The sequence below is a fragment of the Myotis lucifugus genome, unplaced genomic scaffold (genome assembly GCF_000147115.1).
Source record: "Myotis lucifugus unplaced genomic scaffold, Myoluc2.0 scaffold_162, whole genome shotgun sequence".
Classification (NCBI taxonomy): Eukaryota; Metazoa; Chordata; class Mammalia; order Chiroptera; family Vespertilionidae; genus Myotis; species Myotis lucifugus.
Genome location: NW_005871210.1, coordinates 1,370,524 through 1,389,177, shown reverse-complemented (window position 1 = coordinate 1,389,177; position 18,654 = coordinate 1,370,524). Strand labels below are relative to the sequence as shown.

Below are 18,654 nucleotides of genomic sequence, written 5' to 3'. Positions count from 1 at the left end.
GCCCGACATATTTTGTTACTAAGCATTGAGTCACTATATATCACAGAATTATGAAAAATTCTCTTACTTAGTGAAAAAGTCACTGAATCTTAGTCTTTACACTTTAAAAATACTTTGATTTCTTCTTTTTACTTGCTTTTTTGTTGTTTTTTGTACCCCTGACTGAGCTACACTGTCCAGGCTGGCATACAATATTTTGAGTGATACAGAGTTACCATTTACAGCAAGCATGTCAAACTCAAAGGCTAACATGGGCCAAATGAAGGTTTACATTTATGTGGGCCGTAAAAAAAAAAACAAACACTTCAATTTTCATAGAAACAGATTTATTTCGATAGAGACATGCTGAATACAAAGGGCTGAAATAAATGAGTAATCGTTAACATAAAATAATAGAACATTTTAATAAAATTTAATATTTTTTCTTGAACATTAACTTACCACTGAATAACTGAACAAATTAATAAGCATAACACAAATAAACCTATTTTTCTTGTTCTCTGAAAGTGAAATATTTCCCCTTGTGCACAACAAGCAAGTCAGTACAAGACTAATGACATGGCAGTCGGTTGCTAAAATATTCACTGCTAGTATTAGTGGAGAGAAATGGTGTGCCTGCGAGTAAGGCACATAAAAGGGAAATGAATGCAACACGATTATAGTAATCAGTCATTAGCGAACGTTGTCATTCGTTATTAATAACTAGAGGCCCGATGCACGAAATTTGTGCAAGAGTAGGCCTTCGCAGCCCTGGCTGCCTTGGCCCTTGCAGCCAGCCCTGGCAGCTTTGTCTGGAAGGTCGTCTGGACAGTCGTTCTGCTGTTTGGCCTTCCGGTCTAATTAGAATAGTATGTTTTTATTATTATAGATTACGTATAACAGGATATTGTAAAAATTAAGTTACAAAATTTTTATTAAAACGTTTCTTACATACTGTTATATTGGCTGGTCCGCGAGTTTGACATGCTTGATTTACAGCATAGATGGATTACTAGTTTTCAGAGTTATGATATAGTGACATTGATAGTGAGCCTAGTGTTGATGCATCTGAAGTGTGTGGATAGACATCTCAAATGGCAGGCATGATTTGAATGGTACATTTATTGAGAGAGGGTGCTTATTGGCTTAGGGCTTATTTTATACTGTAAACTGCCCAATTTTGTTCTGAGAAAACATCTACATAGGGCTTTTCAAAGATTTCTTTCATTGTTTTCAATGTGTGAAATTATATGACTCTTACGGAAAGTGTGGGAGGTGGGACCTAATTTGGATATTAGCTATTGGATATAAGCTATTTTCATAAGGAAACAGCTCTGTTTTTGATATTTTAGATAATGGCCACAGAAGACTTTCTTTGGGAGGGTGGTGGTATGATTTGATTTGGTTTTGATTACTCACTTATTTTGAGAATATTGTTCTTCATGTCATGGGGTTGATAGAATTGGCGGTGAGTAATCATTTAAAGCTTTGATTTGTCACTAATAAATAAGAGGGTGAGGCAAGCATACATACTTGTACTTAAAGGATTTTAAACTGTATATGTAATAATTCTCAACTTGTAATTTTCCGGAAGTAAACTATATAGACCTTTGGTTGAATGAAGTTGGGGAGGTTTTATTTTGTTCTGTTTTAGTTTGTTAAAAGAAATTGATGGGCTTACTTGTATTTTTGTTTTAATTTATGATTTTTAGTTACAGTGTTTAGTAACATAATCTATCCTAATGGGAACCTTATTATTGTCATCTCATCTGAATGCCACTTAATACCTTAAACAGTTTTTCAGAGATGATCTCTTTATCATCAGCTATCTCTGTAAAGTGAGTTATGCAGATTTTATGTTTTTCTTAGTTCATTTGTAAGATTTCTATGTAATTGACATTTTTACATAAAATTAAAAACAAAACAAAAATCTTGTCTATTGACATAAATTAATTTTTCCTGATTGTCTTGAACCTAAATAAATTTTAATCCTGAAATCTGCCTATAGGAGTAATGTATTATTGGCATTTAGCTTCTTATCTGTGTAATACTGTAGATTAATGCTTTATTTTTCTAATGAGATCGTGTATACTAATTATGCTTTAGTTTGTCTACTAAATACAGCTGAGTTTATTTACGAAAGTCAATATTTAGAATCTAGGTAATACTGAGTCTTGTATATTAGCTTTGCCACTGTCCAACGGTGGACTATGTTTTATATAAAAAGTACCTGGCAGGCGTATTTATAATTCCTTTCTTATCCCAAGTTACTTTAGCAACATTCTTTGCACATGATATATGTATATCAGTGTTCACAAAAAAATTTCAAACCTAAAAGAAGGTTAAAAGAGGTTATTTGAGCCAGGGTTGAGGGCCAGATCTGGAAGCAAAATCTGAAAGAATTGAGATAATGCTCTAGGGCAGCCGCGGATCCGGCCGTTTGAAATGAATAAAACTAAAAAAAAAAAAAAGACCGTACCCTTTTATGTAATGATGTTTACTTTGAATTTATATTAGTTCACACAAACACTCCATCCATGCTTTTGTTCCGGCCCTCCGGTCCAGTTTAAGAACCCATTGTGGCCCTTGAGTCAAAAAGTTTGCCCACCCCTGCTCTAGGGAATAAAAGTTTTGCAGTTCGGCCCTAGCCGGTTTGGCTCAGTGGATAGAGCGTGGGCCTGGGAACTGAAGAGTCCCGGGTTTGACTCTGGTCAAGGACACATGCCCGGGTTGTGGGCTCAATCCCCAGTGGGGGACTTGCAGGGGGCAGCTGATCCATGATTCTCTCTCATCATGGATGTTTCTATCTCTCTCTCCCTCTTCCTTCCTCTCTGAAATCAAGAAAAATATAATAAAAAAAAATTTTGCAGTTCGTTTTGTTTTATTTTATTTATTTTTTTGTTTTGTTTAAAAATGCTTAAGAGACTTTAAAAAGACCCAAAGGCATCCAGGTTTAATTTAAGATCATCCTGAAGTGGTGTCTGTCGGTTTCTCCTTTTGTGAGGCATCAATTCAGTCCTTGTTAATGAGACACCCTGATAATTCTCATTTTTTTCTTCTTTTTAATGAAACCTATGACATTGTAAACCTTTGGGTCTGTGCTTCAGCATTTCTCCTTAAAGAAAGATGAGACTCCTTGCAGTAGTGGTGACTTAATATGGAACATCAGCTGAGTTGTACTTACTATGGATTCTATAAACTGGATGCATCTATTTGAAGTTCTTAGTGTGACAACAGTGTATATCTTGAAAGGTTTTTGGTACAAACCAAAGAAGATAACCTTCATTACAAAGTCAAGAATTTCTCATTGTCCCAAGTCTTGAGATAGTACTCAGGGCATCCTTCTCACAACTTGGAAAATGTAGAACTTCCACATTACCTTACTCCCCAGTCCTCCAAACATGTCTACTATATGCAAGATATTTTGTGTTGGAGAATGGGCACCTCCATTTGAGTAAAAGTTATTAGTAAAAGTTATTACCCTCCAACGTATTCTTGAGAGATTTATCAATTTGTGAATGGATAAAATGTATACAATTGACAATTAAAAGGACTATAGTAATGTGTAGTTTGATAAGTAAAATGCATTCATTATCCCCTTAGTGGTCTTAAAAGCACTTTTGAACTGGGTTTTTTGTTTCTTGTTTTTCTGAAACAGTAGAATAAGAGGATAAGCAGAGTGCTTGAACAGAGGAACTAGGGTAACAAATGAAAATCAACAACCCAGGAACAAGAAACTACAAAAAAAGATGAAACTCTAAAAAGGAAAAAAACCCAGGATTGTGGTTGATAAAATTATTAATAAAAAATAAATTGGAAAACACTCTCATAAAACCAAATAAAATAAAAATCTATTGGGAATTTATTATGAAGACTTGCTGGAAGTCAGTCCATCCTTGCTGCTTGACACAGTTGCTGCAGGGAAGAAACATCTGCATAGCATATGTTTTAAGGGACCTGGCGTATATGACATACTGTTCTTAATATGTTTGCTCCCCTTCTTAGCACTATATGTTTTAACCAAGGTCACCTCTCCGAGAAAGGTTTCCCCAGGTGGGGATTTTCCCCTGGAGTTAGGGATTAACAGGACTAAGGAAGGGAATAAATCAGTAAAACCCCTTAACTAAGTGCCAGGCGGGTAGTTAATCACTTTAACTACGAACAATCACGCTTAAGCTACATAATCTTTACTTAGGATAATCTCCTTCAGTTACTTCATTGTAGCTTAACAGAACAATAGAGTAGTGACCTTGGAATGGAGATAACAAACACCCTAACCTTTGGAATAGAATGGATAGGATTAAAATCAAATGGTATAAATACAGATGTAACAGGAGAATAAAGAGAGAACCTGGCTAGAACCTGGCTGGAGAAACTGACTAGAGAACCTGGCTAGGCTGCTGATCAACTGAACGCTGTCTCTGTGTCATTCCTTCTTCGATGACTCCGTCCACACCTTTGGGAACCCCTGGACCTGCTGGGGCAGGACCCCAACAAAGACTCAATCCAAAAAGAAGAAATTGTGAAGACAAAAAAGTGATAATTTAGTACTAGAGTCCAATCAATGATTTGAATCAAGGATTCAGTTAGAAAAGCTAAACTCAGCAGGGTTTAGGTAGAATGGGTTTGCATAGCTGGAAGGTTTGTTATTTATAGTTTTGACTATAAAACAATAAATTTACTTTTATGTAAATCCTCCAAAGGGATTTGAGATGACTTGCAAAATTAAACACATGTAAAATGGGCCAGAAGACTAATTTTTATAAAAGAAAACCCTTAAGAAAATATGCTTCCAAATAGATATTATCCTTTATATAATCACTTTGTTAGGGAAAACTTATTCCAGTATCACTGTCATTAGACATTTTAAGAATTCTTTTAGAAGTCTTATCAGAGAGTTTATAAACCCACAAGAAAACCTGCTTCATTGCTTAGGTAGTGATACCTTTTCTTTTTTTGAATATATTTTTATTGATTTCAGAGAGGAAGGGAGAGGGGAGAGAGAGATAGAAACATCAATGATGAGAGAGAATCACCGATTGGCTGCCTCCCACATGCCCCCCACCAGAGATCGAGCCAGCAGCCCGAGCATTGAACCCAGGACCCTCCAGTCCACAGGCCGACGCTCCATCCACCGAGCCAAATCAGCTAGGGCCATACCTGTTTTTTAACCCAACTTAATTGATTTTTCCTTTTATTCTGTGGTTGCGCTGAATGATTCCTCCCTCTTCTCCCCCACAATTAACCATATGTTGATGAAAAAGTGCCACCAGAGAGGATATCTAGAACACTGTGCTGTAGATGCTGAAAGTAATTTAAGAAGAATTTCAAATATGTTTTGAGCAATGATTGCATTATTGGAATAAGTACATATGCCTCAGGGAGTGATTATTTTGAATGGGAGAAGGTTCATTTGGATAAGTTCTGTTATGTTTATTTTTAAAAGTCATTATTTGGGGAGAGTAGGGGAAAAATAAAAGACATTATTTTATGTTTTATCTCATAACAGTTTTTTTTTCATTTCATAATTTATTTTGTTTCTGTTATTTTGAGGTAGTTTGTCTTTTAGAGAAAGAACTTATTTTGGAATAAATCTAGTGATCCTTAGATAAAAAATAACTGAACTAAGCTATTTTTTAAAGATTAAGCTATTTTTCATGGCATCCCTAATTTAAAAATGTTCTCACACATTTACACTGTTTTATTTTCTTTGGCCGAACATATCACCTTGTGGGCTATTTTGATTTTCTAAGAGGTAAGCCAGCATTATTCCAAAAGATCAGTGCTTTTGGTAGAACTGGTTTTCTCATCAAGACTATAAAATTGACAACCTTAGTATATTTAAAATATTTCTGAGCAATCCTTAATTTGGAAGGCTTTTATTGTAACTTTTCTTCTGATAAAAAGACTGTTCTTGTATTGCATTGGCTTCTAAATGGGCAGGCTATTTAAGCAGTAAAGAATCACCTGAACTACTTAATACATGTAAGTCTGTAGGTGCATATATATGATACTTGTATACATTGTGCTACTTAAATATTCTCTGAAAGATGAAAGTTTTAAGATATTTTGATGTGATAAAAGTTATTAAATTGGGGGAGAATAAATTAGGATAGATGAAACAAGAATCCGAAATAGTAATAATTGTTAAAGCTTGGGTGATGGGCTTAAAGCAACTCATTTAATATTCTTTCTACTTTTGTGTATGATTTTTAAAATATACTTGATAAGTTAAATTAAAAATCAGGAGGAAGCTGACAAAATGCCAACAAAGTGACTTTTTAAAAAACATTTAAATTTAGTTCTTTTAGTTTTTTCATTTCCTTTTGAGATAGTCTTTATTGTGACTATTCTTATTGCGTTTTCTTAGCTCAAGGATTTCTTACACTCCTTCTCCCAGGAAAATGAGGTACTGTTTCTGCAACCAAGTATGCTTTTCAGGTAGTCTATGTTAGCAAAGAATTTTAAAAAGAATAATACTCCATTGTATTATATTGTGGATAAAAGTTCTTTAATTAGTTGAGATAAATACCCTCAAGACTATTTTTGCATATATCTATAATAATAAAAGTGTAATATGCTAATTAGACCAGACATCCTTCTGGACAACCTTCCAGATGAAGCCGGGGCTGCGAGGGAAGCCCGGGTCCCGGGTGCCTGCGGGCAGCCAGAGGGAAGCCAGTGCTGGCAGCTGGGGGAAGGAAGGCCTACTCTTGGCACAAATTTCGTGCCTCGGTAGTATTGACATAAGTGTATGTATGTAAGTCTACACGTAGTTCCCAAGCTTTGTTTCCTCTTTCTGTCATTTCTGTATCCCAGTTATGGTTTTCACTAATTATAAATTTATCTTTTTGAATTGCAATTTATCTCTCTGGTTTGTTCCTAGAAATTTAAAATTTAAATTAAGAAATTTAAAAGATCACTTAATAAAACTTAATTCTATCTGCTCCATTACATTGTGAGTGAAAGTAATAATTAGTTACAAGTGTTTAAGATCCCTACTTTTCATTGCCAGTAATAAAAGTATCCAAGTATAAATCAGATACTTTTTGTGAATGTCATGTGAAAATCGTGACTACAGAAGAAATACACAACTTTAGCATGGGCAATGAAGATATTTGAATTATTAAAGATTCTGCTTACTTTGGTTCAATCATCAATTACAAATGGAGATTGCAGCCAAGAAATCAAGGGAAGGCTGAGGCTCAGAAGGGCATCAATGAAAGAATAAGAAAGATCATCAGGAACAAAGATGTGTCATTACAGACCAAGGCTAAGATCATCCATACCTTCGTATTTCCAGTTAGAGGCATGCCTCATTTTATTGTGCTTTGATTTATTGCGCTCCACAGGTTTTTTACGAATTGAAGGCAAGACTCTTCACCAGCAGAAAGATTACCGCTTGCTTTATTGCGATACTTGCTTTATTTCAGTACTCTGAAACCAAACCTGCAATATCTCTGAGGTATGCCTGTACTATGTACAGATGTAAAAGTTGGTATGAGAAAAATATTGATTCATATGAAATATGCTGTTGGAAGATAGCACTATGGATATCCTGGACCACCAGAAAGATTAATATGTGGGTCCTAGAGCAAATTAAGTTTGAAACAACACTGGAGGCAAAAAATGGCAAAACTGAAGTTGTCCTAATTCAGGCACATCATGAGAAGGCAAGATTCTTTGGAAAAGACAGTAATGCTGGGAAAAATAGAAGGCACCAGGAAAAGAGGAAGACGAAATATGAGATAAACTCCATAAAAGAAGCCATAGGCATGCATTGACAGAGCTGAGCAGGGCTGTTGAGTTCAGGGCTTTGTGGACATCACTCATTAATAGGATCGCCAGGAGTTGGAGCAGACTCATTTACATGTAATACACACAGCATTATTAGTTGCAACAGTAAAATTACTAAAATGAATAATTTAAAAAAATATCATGGGCTGTTTTCAACCTAGATAAATTTTTTTTTTTAAATATATTTTATTGATTTTTTACAGAGAAGAAGGAAGAGGGACAGAGAGTTAGAAACATCGATGAGAGAGATCGATCAGCTGCCTCCTGCACGCCCCTACTGGGGATGTGCCCGCAACCAAGGTACATGCCCTTGACCGGAATCGAACCTGGGACCCTTGAGTCCGCAGGCCGACGCTCTATCCACTGAGCCAAACCGGTTCGGCCAACCTAGATAAATTTGTTTTCAAAATAGTCCTAATGTAATAACTACTTTTGATTACCTCTTTTCTGCTTACATATTCTCAGACTTTAGACCAGCAGTTCTCAACCTGTGGGTCGAGACCCCTTTGGCGGTCGAACAACCCTTTCACAGGGGTCGCCTAAGACCATCTGCATATCAGATATTTACATTACGATTCATAACAGTAGCAACATTACAGTTATGAAGTAGCAACGAAAATAATTTTATGGTTGGGTCACAACATGAGGAACTGTATTTAAAGGGCCAGAAGGTTGAGAACCACTCATGTAATAATTACTTTAACCATTATAGAGAATCATTTGCCCTAGAGATAATTCAGGCTAAACATACCATCAGACTTCTCCAACTTCTGGATTTTTATGAGAAATGGTATTAAACAGAAATAAATGACTAAATATAATGTCTAAAAGTCCTAAAAATATTACAACTAGGAGAAACCACCACCACCAATTACTATAAAAAACAAAATCATTTTTTGTTTTAAATTAAAACATTTACCATTTAATTTTGCTTTGTAATGAATTGTAATTGGCAGTCAGTCTTTCAAACTCCACTTGTTATTTACATATCTAGCCATTTGGGAGTTATTTTTATTTTATACTAGAGGCCTAGTACATGAAATTTGTGCACTGGTAGGGTCCCTAGTGGCTGGCAGCAGCCAGCTGGGTACTCCCTCCTTTACCCCGGCTGGCCCTGCCCCTTGGTCGTACTCCCGAAAGAAATCCCAGTGGAGGGGGCAATTTGCATACTATGCTTTTATTATATAGGATTACTAAGAGTATTGTATAGTATCTAGTTGTTATATTTTAAGTAAATAAAAATTGAGATAGTTGTTAGAAATTTTCAACATCTTTGTTTAGATCATTGATCTCAGGTTAGTTATAAAAATTTTTATTATGTCTGTTCTTGTGCTAGGATCTTTAAATAATTTTGGAGAGTAGAAAAAGTCCAGTATCTGTTTACATGAGAATTTAAAAGATTTTATTTATAAGTTTCCTTAAAATATTCTAGTCTTAGAGAACCAACATTACATAGCCTAAATAACTAGAGAACAATGATGTTGATCACATTTACAGCATAAAAGCAAATAATTATTCTTGTGTGGTTGGGTTGGATTTTGTTTTTTATAGTCATTGGTGGTGGTGGTTTCTCCTAGTTGTAATATTTTTAGGACTTTTAGACATTATATTTAGTCATTTATTTCTGTTTAATACCATTTCTCATAAAAATCCAGAAGTTGGAGAAGTCTGATGGTATGTTTAGCCTGAATTATCTCTAGGGCAAATGATTCTCTATATGGTTAAAGTAATACATATCTTAAAAATGTCAGTATCTGTAAGGGTTCTTCATGTAACTTTGAGTCAGTTATTTTGATAGACTGGGTAGTTTCTTTAACATTATGAAAGTGGAATAATATGACTGCACTTACAAGGGCAAATATCCACTGACAAAATAAAAATTTAAAAATTTCCTTTTTTCTACATTTAGACATCAGATTAGTTTTTTAGCAACATGAAGTTGGTTCTTGTCTATATTATGATGGCAAATTTAGGTGTTGGAAGGGTAGAAGAGTGGATAGTTAGGTATAGGTAGATTTAATTTAAATAGGTACTCAAAAACAACATGAGACTGCTCTGGTTCATTCTTGTAATCTTTATTTAGTCTGTTTCAATTTTAAACACTGCCTACCAGCTGCATTCAGTTTCTACCATATTAACCTGAAATATGCTAGAGAAAATAAACTAAGACAAAAATAAATTAATTTTTTCTGTTTTTTCTTTTAACTTACATTTCAGGATCAGACTTGTTATATTCCAGGTTCAGGGTGCCAGAATAGTAAATAATGCACAATACTTAATGTTTATTTTCAATACCCTTGTTATGGGCAATTAGACAAATTTTAGTGATGATCACAGGCTTCTAAATAGGAGGGGGCAGTAACTCCTATAAATACCAATTTCCAAATGCTATCTCCACTCCAGCCCATCACAATAGTTTTAAACCTGTTTTTGTTATTGTTTTGTTTTGTTGCTTTATTTTGTTTTTTAACAGGAGAGCCAGTGTAACTCCTTCAAGACTGGAGTGACACACTCTGCATCTGCATCTGCCTCATGTGAGTTCTCATTTTGGCAGCAGCACTCTGCTAGGCTGGAACCTCTGTAGAGGTTTGCCCTCCCGCCGGCGGCCCCCCTCCCTCCCCCCTTAAATCTAGAAACTACTACCACAGTGTGTCTTGGTGGCAAAGGTAAAAAGTGCATGAGAATTCCAGACTTCCCTGCAGAAAGTTTCTGGCTCATTCCAAAGGCGCACTGTCTCCTCTTACCTAAGTTCTCTCTTGTATGAATAGCATCTACTTAAACAGAGCTCAGAGCTCTTATCCCCACAACATGCAGTTGATAACTTTTGAAGAACTGTTTTTTTCCTTGGAGATGATGGAGTAAAGAATATCTTTAAATGTTCTCAGTAGCTTTAGCTTTCAAAGCTTCGGTTGTTCTCTTTATAGGCTAGTTACATAACCCGAGGACACTGTGTGCTGCCCTAGTGGCTGAAGCAGTCCTCTTTTTCGGACTCTAGCCCTTAAAATAACTTTTTTCTTTGTCTTTGGATATTGGGTAAATTAGGATAGGCCTGAGGACTTTCTTGAAGAAGAAATAAGCAGTACATGTGTGAGGTTATGTTTACTCTGAAGCTACTGGCTGTGTTTTGGGAAGTCAGTTGTAAGAATTGAGCTTGAAACTATGCATCATTTACTGGCCAGTTTTTCAAGAGAAATTAAAATTAGAGCCTTTGTAGCTGTAGAGAGGCATAGCACTCTATAGTCAGAGGTAATGTATATAGTTCTCCACATATGTCAAGGCTGGCTTGTTTGAAAGAGGAATTTTATTATTTGTTTACTTATTTATGTATGTATTTACTTTTCAAAAAATGGTGGTACTTTGTAGGCTTCAGGAAATAGTCATTTTTGCCATCAGGTCAGAACAAATTGTGATTATTCCCAAGGGACACTTAGAACAAAACATCTAAACTAGTGCTCTGTGCAGCTGTGGTTCTGTTTCTCAAGCCCTGGTTGTGCTTTATAGTTCCCTGACAGATGATTTAATGACCTGGGAGTTCGTGTTGCTGAAATGATTATCCGGGAAGCTTATGAGAAAATGTCAATAGCTCATAGTTCTTACTGATTAATATAGAGCTTAGTGAAATAGATAGTGTTGTCTAAGTGGAGTTTGGCCTCTCTCTGCTGAATCCATTCCCATCTGTGACTAGAGCAATTTATTTTGGACTAGATAAAAGAAATTGGAGGGATAGTGGGTTTCAACACCCAAGCTTAAGTTTTGATGAGCTATGTAATCTAGAAATTCATTTTTAACAGTGGTAGTGTAGTACACCCCACCACAAAGAGCTTTGGATGAGACTTAGGGGTAACCTAAATTCTTGCTTCAGCTAATGTTTGTACATGCTATTATATAACTTCAGGCCAGCAAATGGGGAAAATACATGGTATTTTTGGGAAGTACCCAAAACTCATTGAGAGAAAGGAAATTTAAAGTTTATTTCTATAGGTGGAATTTTTAGAAGGTCATCTCAATTGAACACTTTAGAGGAGTTCTGCCCTGGAATAAATACAATGTGGCAGGTGTAGAGGGTTTTATTTTTTCTGCTATTCTAGGGTTTGTTCTGGAAAAATAGGGATCTGAGATTTTATCTCCCCATCTTATTATTTTTTCCCCTACTAAAAATTCTGAACAAATTATTTTGGATTTCAGTCCAAAGTGTCTCATAGACATAGTTTTAATCACTATTACTCCATTATTCTATAAATTACCTGATTTTCTAACTAGGGAAAATTGCTCATTTAGGGAATTGAGGTTTGTTTGCTTGTTTTTTGTCTCCCATTCTTAAGGCAGATCCAGCAAGTTATCCTTCTGAAAAATTTTTAATTGAAAACATTTGATATAGGCCAAATCATAAGAGTCAATGGGTTACGCAAATTGGTTCGCTATACTGGAATTTTGTTTCATTAACTATTGCTTAAAATAAGTGGGGCTTTGTAGATTGGGAAGTAATTTTTGTTTTATGGAAATTTTAAAATGTTATTTTCTATCAATTGTGGTGGAATCACTGGGTGGGTATGAGATATTATTTTATATTCTCAGACTAATTCAAATTGACATCAGTGGATACCATGCTTTCCTGCTTTTATGATATAATACACCTGACCTGCCCTGTTAATGTGTATGAATATTTAACACTTCCTTTATCACAGTATATATCATCTAGATTTAAGAATTTCACACTTGAGACTTCAAAAAAAATTTTTGTGTGGGGTGAGGATGGGGTTAGAATTGAGGGGAGGAAAAAAAATATAGCCAGTTTTGAAAATGTTAGCTGGGGTTAGCATTAGCATTAACTTATTAATACACCCAAGACAACAAAAGAAATGACAACTTTTGGGGGCATTGTTCTGATGAGATGAGACTCAGTGCATCTCCTAAAGGACCTTAATAATTCTAGGCTTTGAAAATATGACAAATGTTTAAAGGACTTTGAATGCTCACCTTGCTTTTTTAAAATTTCAATTTAATTTTAAAAACAGATCAAATACATTAATAATGTTACAAGTTTTCTTTTTTTAGTACAAAAGAAGGTACATAAAGTCTTCCTCCTTCCTTCCCCTGTCTCTTAGCCATTCATCTCCCTTCTGTGGAGCAACCAGTATTATGATTTTCTTTTATGTATTTTCAGAAGTAGTCTAAAGCAGTGGTTGCCAACCGGTGGTCCGCAGACCACTGGTGGTCTGTGAGGTCCAAAAGGTTGGCGACAGCTGGTCTAAAGGATTGCTTTTGGAAAGGGAAAGTTGAATTGTACTCATTAAAATATTAGCATTAACTTGGATAAGCAGACTAATTGCAATGAAAAAATCAGAGTTGGAGCCATAGGCCGTATGTTAATCATAGATAGGAGAATTATAATAATGTAATGATAATAGTTGCATTATTATGAGAATGTAGGAATAGAATGGATTTGTTTTTGGCCTCATTTGGCATTTAGCAAGAAAACAAGTCTTTTTTGGGGGGGGGATCTTTTTTTTTTTATTAATATGACTTACCCACTCCTAGAGACTGACAGAAGGATGCTTACCTAGATACTAAATATTTCATTTGGAAGAAGCCTAATTAAAGGAATAACATTTTGTTTATGCTGAACTGCAGTGATGATTCTAAAAAGTATCTTTTATTATAGAAAATTTCAGATATATACGATATAAGAGGAAAAACCCCATATTCCAAAATCCATTTTATTTCACCTGTAAAAAACAGTGTGCTTCTTTGGCAGATAAGAAGACATATATATTTTTTATATATACTTGCACATCCCAATTCTTCCATAATCACATCTAATAAAATGAATCACAATTTTTTTTTTTTGGTTAATCCTCACCGGAGAATATTTTTTTCCATTACTTGTTAGAGAGAGTGGAAGGGAGGGGGATAGAAAGAGAGAAAAGGGAGAGATAGGGAGAGATATCAACTGGTTGCCTCCCACACATGCCCTGACTGGGGATAGGGAGCAAACCCCAACCCAGGTATGTGCCCTTGACCTAAATTGAGCCCAAGACCCTTGGGTTATAAGGGCCAACTCTTTAAACACAGAGTAACACAGCCAGGGTGAAATAAATCATAATTCTTTAATGTCGTGTAACTCCCAAGTTCATATCCTGATTTTTCTAATTATCTCAGACATGTCTTTTTATGGTTGATTTTGCAGTAAAAACTTACACAATTGCAATTATGATGACTATAATATTGTTAGGGCTAATAAGAAAACAAGTGAGTCCTGACAAATAGAATTATGCTGCTTAAAGAAGGAATATAATGTAGCTAACAAGCCAAATAGGAATTCCAAAAATAGATTGGGTATTTTCATAGCTCATTTTTAAGGATTTGTACACCAGTTATGCACACCAGTGAAGCCTTCAACAGATAGAGCCCTCTACCCAGTTTTCTATTTTACTTACATTCTCATGGTTAATATCACAACTGTGCATATTAGTTTTTTCCCCCTGTTTTAGATTGTAGGTATGAAAGAATAAAGAGGAAAACAATGTTTGAATTAGGTTCCTTAAAAATGAAAGAACTATTCTGAAATGTCTGATAATTTAACTATTACTGCTGCTCCTACTATATATAATATTACCCGTTTCAACAAACTAATAGTTGAGTTCTGTGACTACTTGGGGCAGTACAAAACATGGATTGGGGGCAAAAAGAAAAAAAAAAGGCATATTTAGAAAGAGGGAGGAACTGGTAGAAATTTAGGAAAGGGAGGAAAGAGTAGAAATTCACTCATTTGCCTTCTCTTTTAATTGGCTATTCTTTTAATGAGAACCTTTTTTTTTGTGTGCAGTGTACAAGTCCCCAGAGTATGAGTCCCTTGGTTTTGAGCTTACTGTGGAGAGATTAGTTTCTATTGGCTATCCTCAGGAACTGCTCAGCTTTGCTTATGATTCTACATTCCCTACCAGGTAATTTTTCAAGATTATTTTGGATTATCCCCTATTTAATAATTCCAAATGCAGCCCTGATTAAAAAATAAAAAGGTGTGTTTTCCTTTTCAGTTGGTTGATGTTGATTTTAAAATTATCAAGGACTTTTCATGTACACCATATCTTTTCTATTCTTGAATTGAGCTTCATTTATTGTTATTGAAGGAGATCCTTTTATGGAAAAGAAACAGGATTAGTAGTAAAACTGATGGGCAGTAATCAGTCACAGATGTTCCTACCTATATATAACTTTGGTTGTTGGAAAGCAATTACAGGTTTTGCTAATACACTTAATTTGGTAATCAGGAGCCTTTTTATTTTTTTAAATATTTTTACTGATTTCAGAGAGAAAGGGAGAGGGAGAGATAGAAACATCAGTGATGAAGGAGAATCATTGATTGGCTGCCTCCTGCATGCTCCACACACTGGGTATTGAGCCCACAACCCAGACATATGCCCTGACCTGGAATTGAATCATGACCTCCTGGTTCATAGGTCAATGGTCAACCACTGAGCCATGCTGGCCGGGCAGGAGCCTCTTTAAAAAAAAAATTATTGATTGATGAGAGAGAGAGAGAGAGAGAGAGAGAGAGAGAGAAAGAAATTTGTAGTTCCACTTATTTATGCATTCATTGGTTGCTTCTTATATGTGCCCTGGCTGGAGATCCAATGCACAATCTTGGTGTATTGAGATGATGCTCAAACCAACTGAGCTACCTACTTTGTCAGGGCTGGAAGAGCCTTTTTAAAATACACACACACACACACACACACACACACACACCTGTGACCTCCTGGTTCATAGGTCAATGTTCAACCACTGAGCTAGGGGAACCTTCTGACAGTTTGCATTAATAAATTTGATTAGGAAAGATTTAAGATTAAATTGTGTTTTTTTGAGATGTCACCATCATATATGTCCCATATACAACATCTAAAAGAGGGAAATATAAGCCAGCTCAGTTTTGTCCAAGGAAATTAAGACTGTTTTAGGATGGAACCAGCTGAGTTAAGAGGAATTATAGTTTATACCTTGTTTCATTAAGCTCTCGTTCCTTATAGAAAACAGTTGTGATTATTTATCTAGACAGAGTAAATAATTTTTAGTTGCTCTGGGATTAGTTTTTAAGATTTCATTCACTTTAGTCTCTAGGGTTATGTTGTTTTAGGACATACTTGAGTTGCCATAAAGCTTGAATAAGATGAGTTTGGTTCATGGTGATTGAGTAATATAAGATTATTGCCTGTATTATTTTGCATTATTGATAATGTTTTCATTTTCACATAGGGGACTTGTCTTTGATACACTATATGGAAATCTTTTGAAAGTTGATGCCTATGGAAACCTCTTGGTCTGTGCACATGGATTTAACTTCATAAGGGGGTGAGTACAAAGAAACCTTTTAGTCTCTTTCTAGTATTTGTATAGTCAAACAATATGAAGATGACAATGTCTTAAGGATACTTTACAATTACTTATCAGGCAGTTAAGACCCAAGCTGACTTATAAATAGAGCTAGCAGTTATCTTTTGTTTAAAATAAGTGCTTTCTAATGATAGAGCATCCAAAAAAGGTAATCTTGAAACTTTCCCAAAAAGAACTGTAGTGGCTTTGACTTATTTGAGATTCTAAGATTTTTATTTTCTCCTTTTAATACAGTTCTCAGGTAGCTGCTCAGAAGAGGTATGTACATAAAAGTGCTTTGAAACATTTAAAACTACAACAGTGTAAATGACTAAGATTTTTAACAGCTAATACATTATTTTTTTATATTCTAATGAATAGCTTCAGATATTAGATTGTTATAATTTTTTAAAACATGGGGTTAAAAATGAATACAGGGTAGTAATATTTAAAACAAATAAGGATAAGCTTTATTTTTATAATCAGACTTTTTTTCACTATTCTTACTAATTTGGACTTTTTACCCTAGTAAACAGTAGATAAAATTTAGTGTCTACTATTTTTTAGTGAAACATCCCAATTTTCTCTTTAAACATTACAATACCACAGTTTGACAACTTCTGTAATTATTATAGTGCCAATATCCATATGTAAAATAGCTTGGCTTTACAGTTATACATCTTCTCTAGTACTATACTACCTACTTTACCAGTGGCACTGTATTAGGATCAGAGCGACTCTTAAAACCAAAATAGGTTACGTGTCAGTCTTTCGTGTAACTTTGTCATGAATTATTCATTCTCATTGGCCAGGTAGTAAAAACAGCACAGTCTACATTGAAATTGTTAAAGAGACAATATATTTTTGGTAAATAAATTTTATGATCAGAGGCACCAACTAATTGAAACTTCGAGTTTCCTTTAAATCTGCGGTTATAGCAAGACCCTACTTAGAATTGAAGCATCTTATGCAAGACTCCTCAGCTGATTCTTGGAAATCTTCAGGGCTCAAAGATTTCCAATATACATAGTGAGAAAAGTGTGAAGTAAACATCCCACCTTGACACACCTGGACAGGCCTTTCTTTCACTGTCATATCTGCCCTTCTTTCACTATTCCTCTCATGAGGGGTTTGTTCACAATCCATGAATATCACAATGCAGGATTTAAACGTGAAGTGATTGCAAGTAGTACTAGCAACCTAAGCTATTTTACATATGGATATTGGCACTATAATTCAGAATCCCAGTGAAGATGAACCAACATTCTATTTATTAATGTCTGAAAAGGGATTTTTGTGCTGTGGGGGGAGGGGTAGGTAGTCAAAGAAGAAGAGAGAAGCAGTTCTATAAATTAGTACTACAATTAGATTTACTAACTCAATATCCAAAAACCTTCTTTCTTCCCCTAAGCTAGTAATGTTTCAAATACCACCTTTGGAAATAAATTTAATAGTGTTTCAAAAATAAGTCATTTATGAGTAAATGCAGAATCATTCAACCAGCACTTAGCACTGCATGGTCTTTTAAGTCAAAAAGTCCATGGAGAAGAAGGGACTGAGGATGGAAGATGAAGGAGAGAGAGAGAGTTATTGAAGAACATGGTAGACAAGGCTGGAAGGGAAGTTATGGCTCCTTTAGGCAGCACCTTACAATGCCTTGCCAATGAGTTGGAGCCTCAATAGCAAAGGCTTTTAAAGTTTTAGAATAGGATAATATTGAGATCAAATCTTTATTCTGTGGGTTGCACAAAGTTAGCAGTAGTCTGTACTATATATAACTTTTCCACTCAACTTTAAGTCTAGTATTCCTTCTTTTATGATACATTACCTCCCCCTGAATTAATTTTTATTTAAAAGATATATTAGCATGATTTGGCACTCAATTTAAACAAAATGTTATTGTTAACTATATAAGTCTTTTGGGTTCTAATTGCCTTATAACTATTAACTATCCCTATGCAAAGGAATTATTCTTTAATGATGGAGGGAATAGGAAAGTATATCTAAGGGGGCAATGCATATAATTACGATTCCCTTTCACCTTAATTTTCATTACAGAAAATCTTGGAAAGCTAGAAATGAGATATTCTACAAAGTTATTCTTTATTGGAACTCTTATTTCAAATGGGTGACAAAGACAGGAAATAATGTAATTTTATATCCAGAGTTTATGCCATTGTAGTTAACCAACCCAAGCAGGAATTTATACAGGTTACTCTGAGTATGAACTTTAAATTTAATGTTTGTTATTTAGATTATTAGTTGATCTCCATAAATTCACCATGGGAATTGTGTATTTTTATATTTTAGTTTTTCTCCCTTTCTGTTTCTCTGTAATTTTTTAAAATTAAATCTTTATTGTTCAGATTATTATAGTTGTTCCTCTTAATTCCCCCCATAGCTCCCCTCCACCCGGGTTCCCACCCCACCCTCTGCCCTTACCGCCCCCCCCCCCCCACTGTTCTCATCCATAGGTGTACGATTTTTGTCCAGTCTCTTCCACACCCC

At 35.1% G+C, this 18,654-nt stretch overlaps 1 protein-coding gene across 11 annotated transcripts in view; it reads left to right on the top strand.

Annotated features, from left to right (window-relative positions):
- Positions 1-18,654, top strand: part of NT5C2 (5'-nucleotidase, cytosolic II) — a 122,793-nt gene that overhangs the window by 84,868 nt on the left and 19,271 nt on the right. For 8 of the 11 annotated variants that reach the window (XM_006095914.3, XM_014461902.2, XM_006095912.3 and 5 more), the window contains 3 exons: positions 14,603-14,720; positions 16,030-16,125; positions 16,402-16,425. In XM_006095914.3, coding sequence (XP_006095976.2) covers positions 14,603-14,720; positions 16,030-16,125; positions 16,402-16,425 — 238 coding nt within the window. The remainder of the gene's footprint in view (positions 1-14,602; positions 14,721-16,029; positions 16,126-16,401; positions 16,426-18,654) is intronic. The other 3 variants (XM_006095918.3, XM_006095915.3, XM_014461901.2) reach the window with 1 other exon arrangement.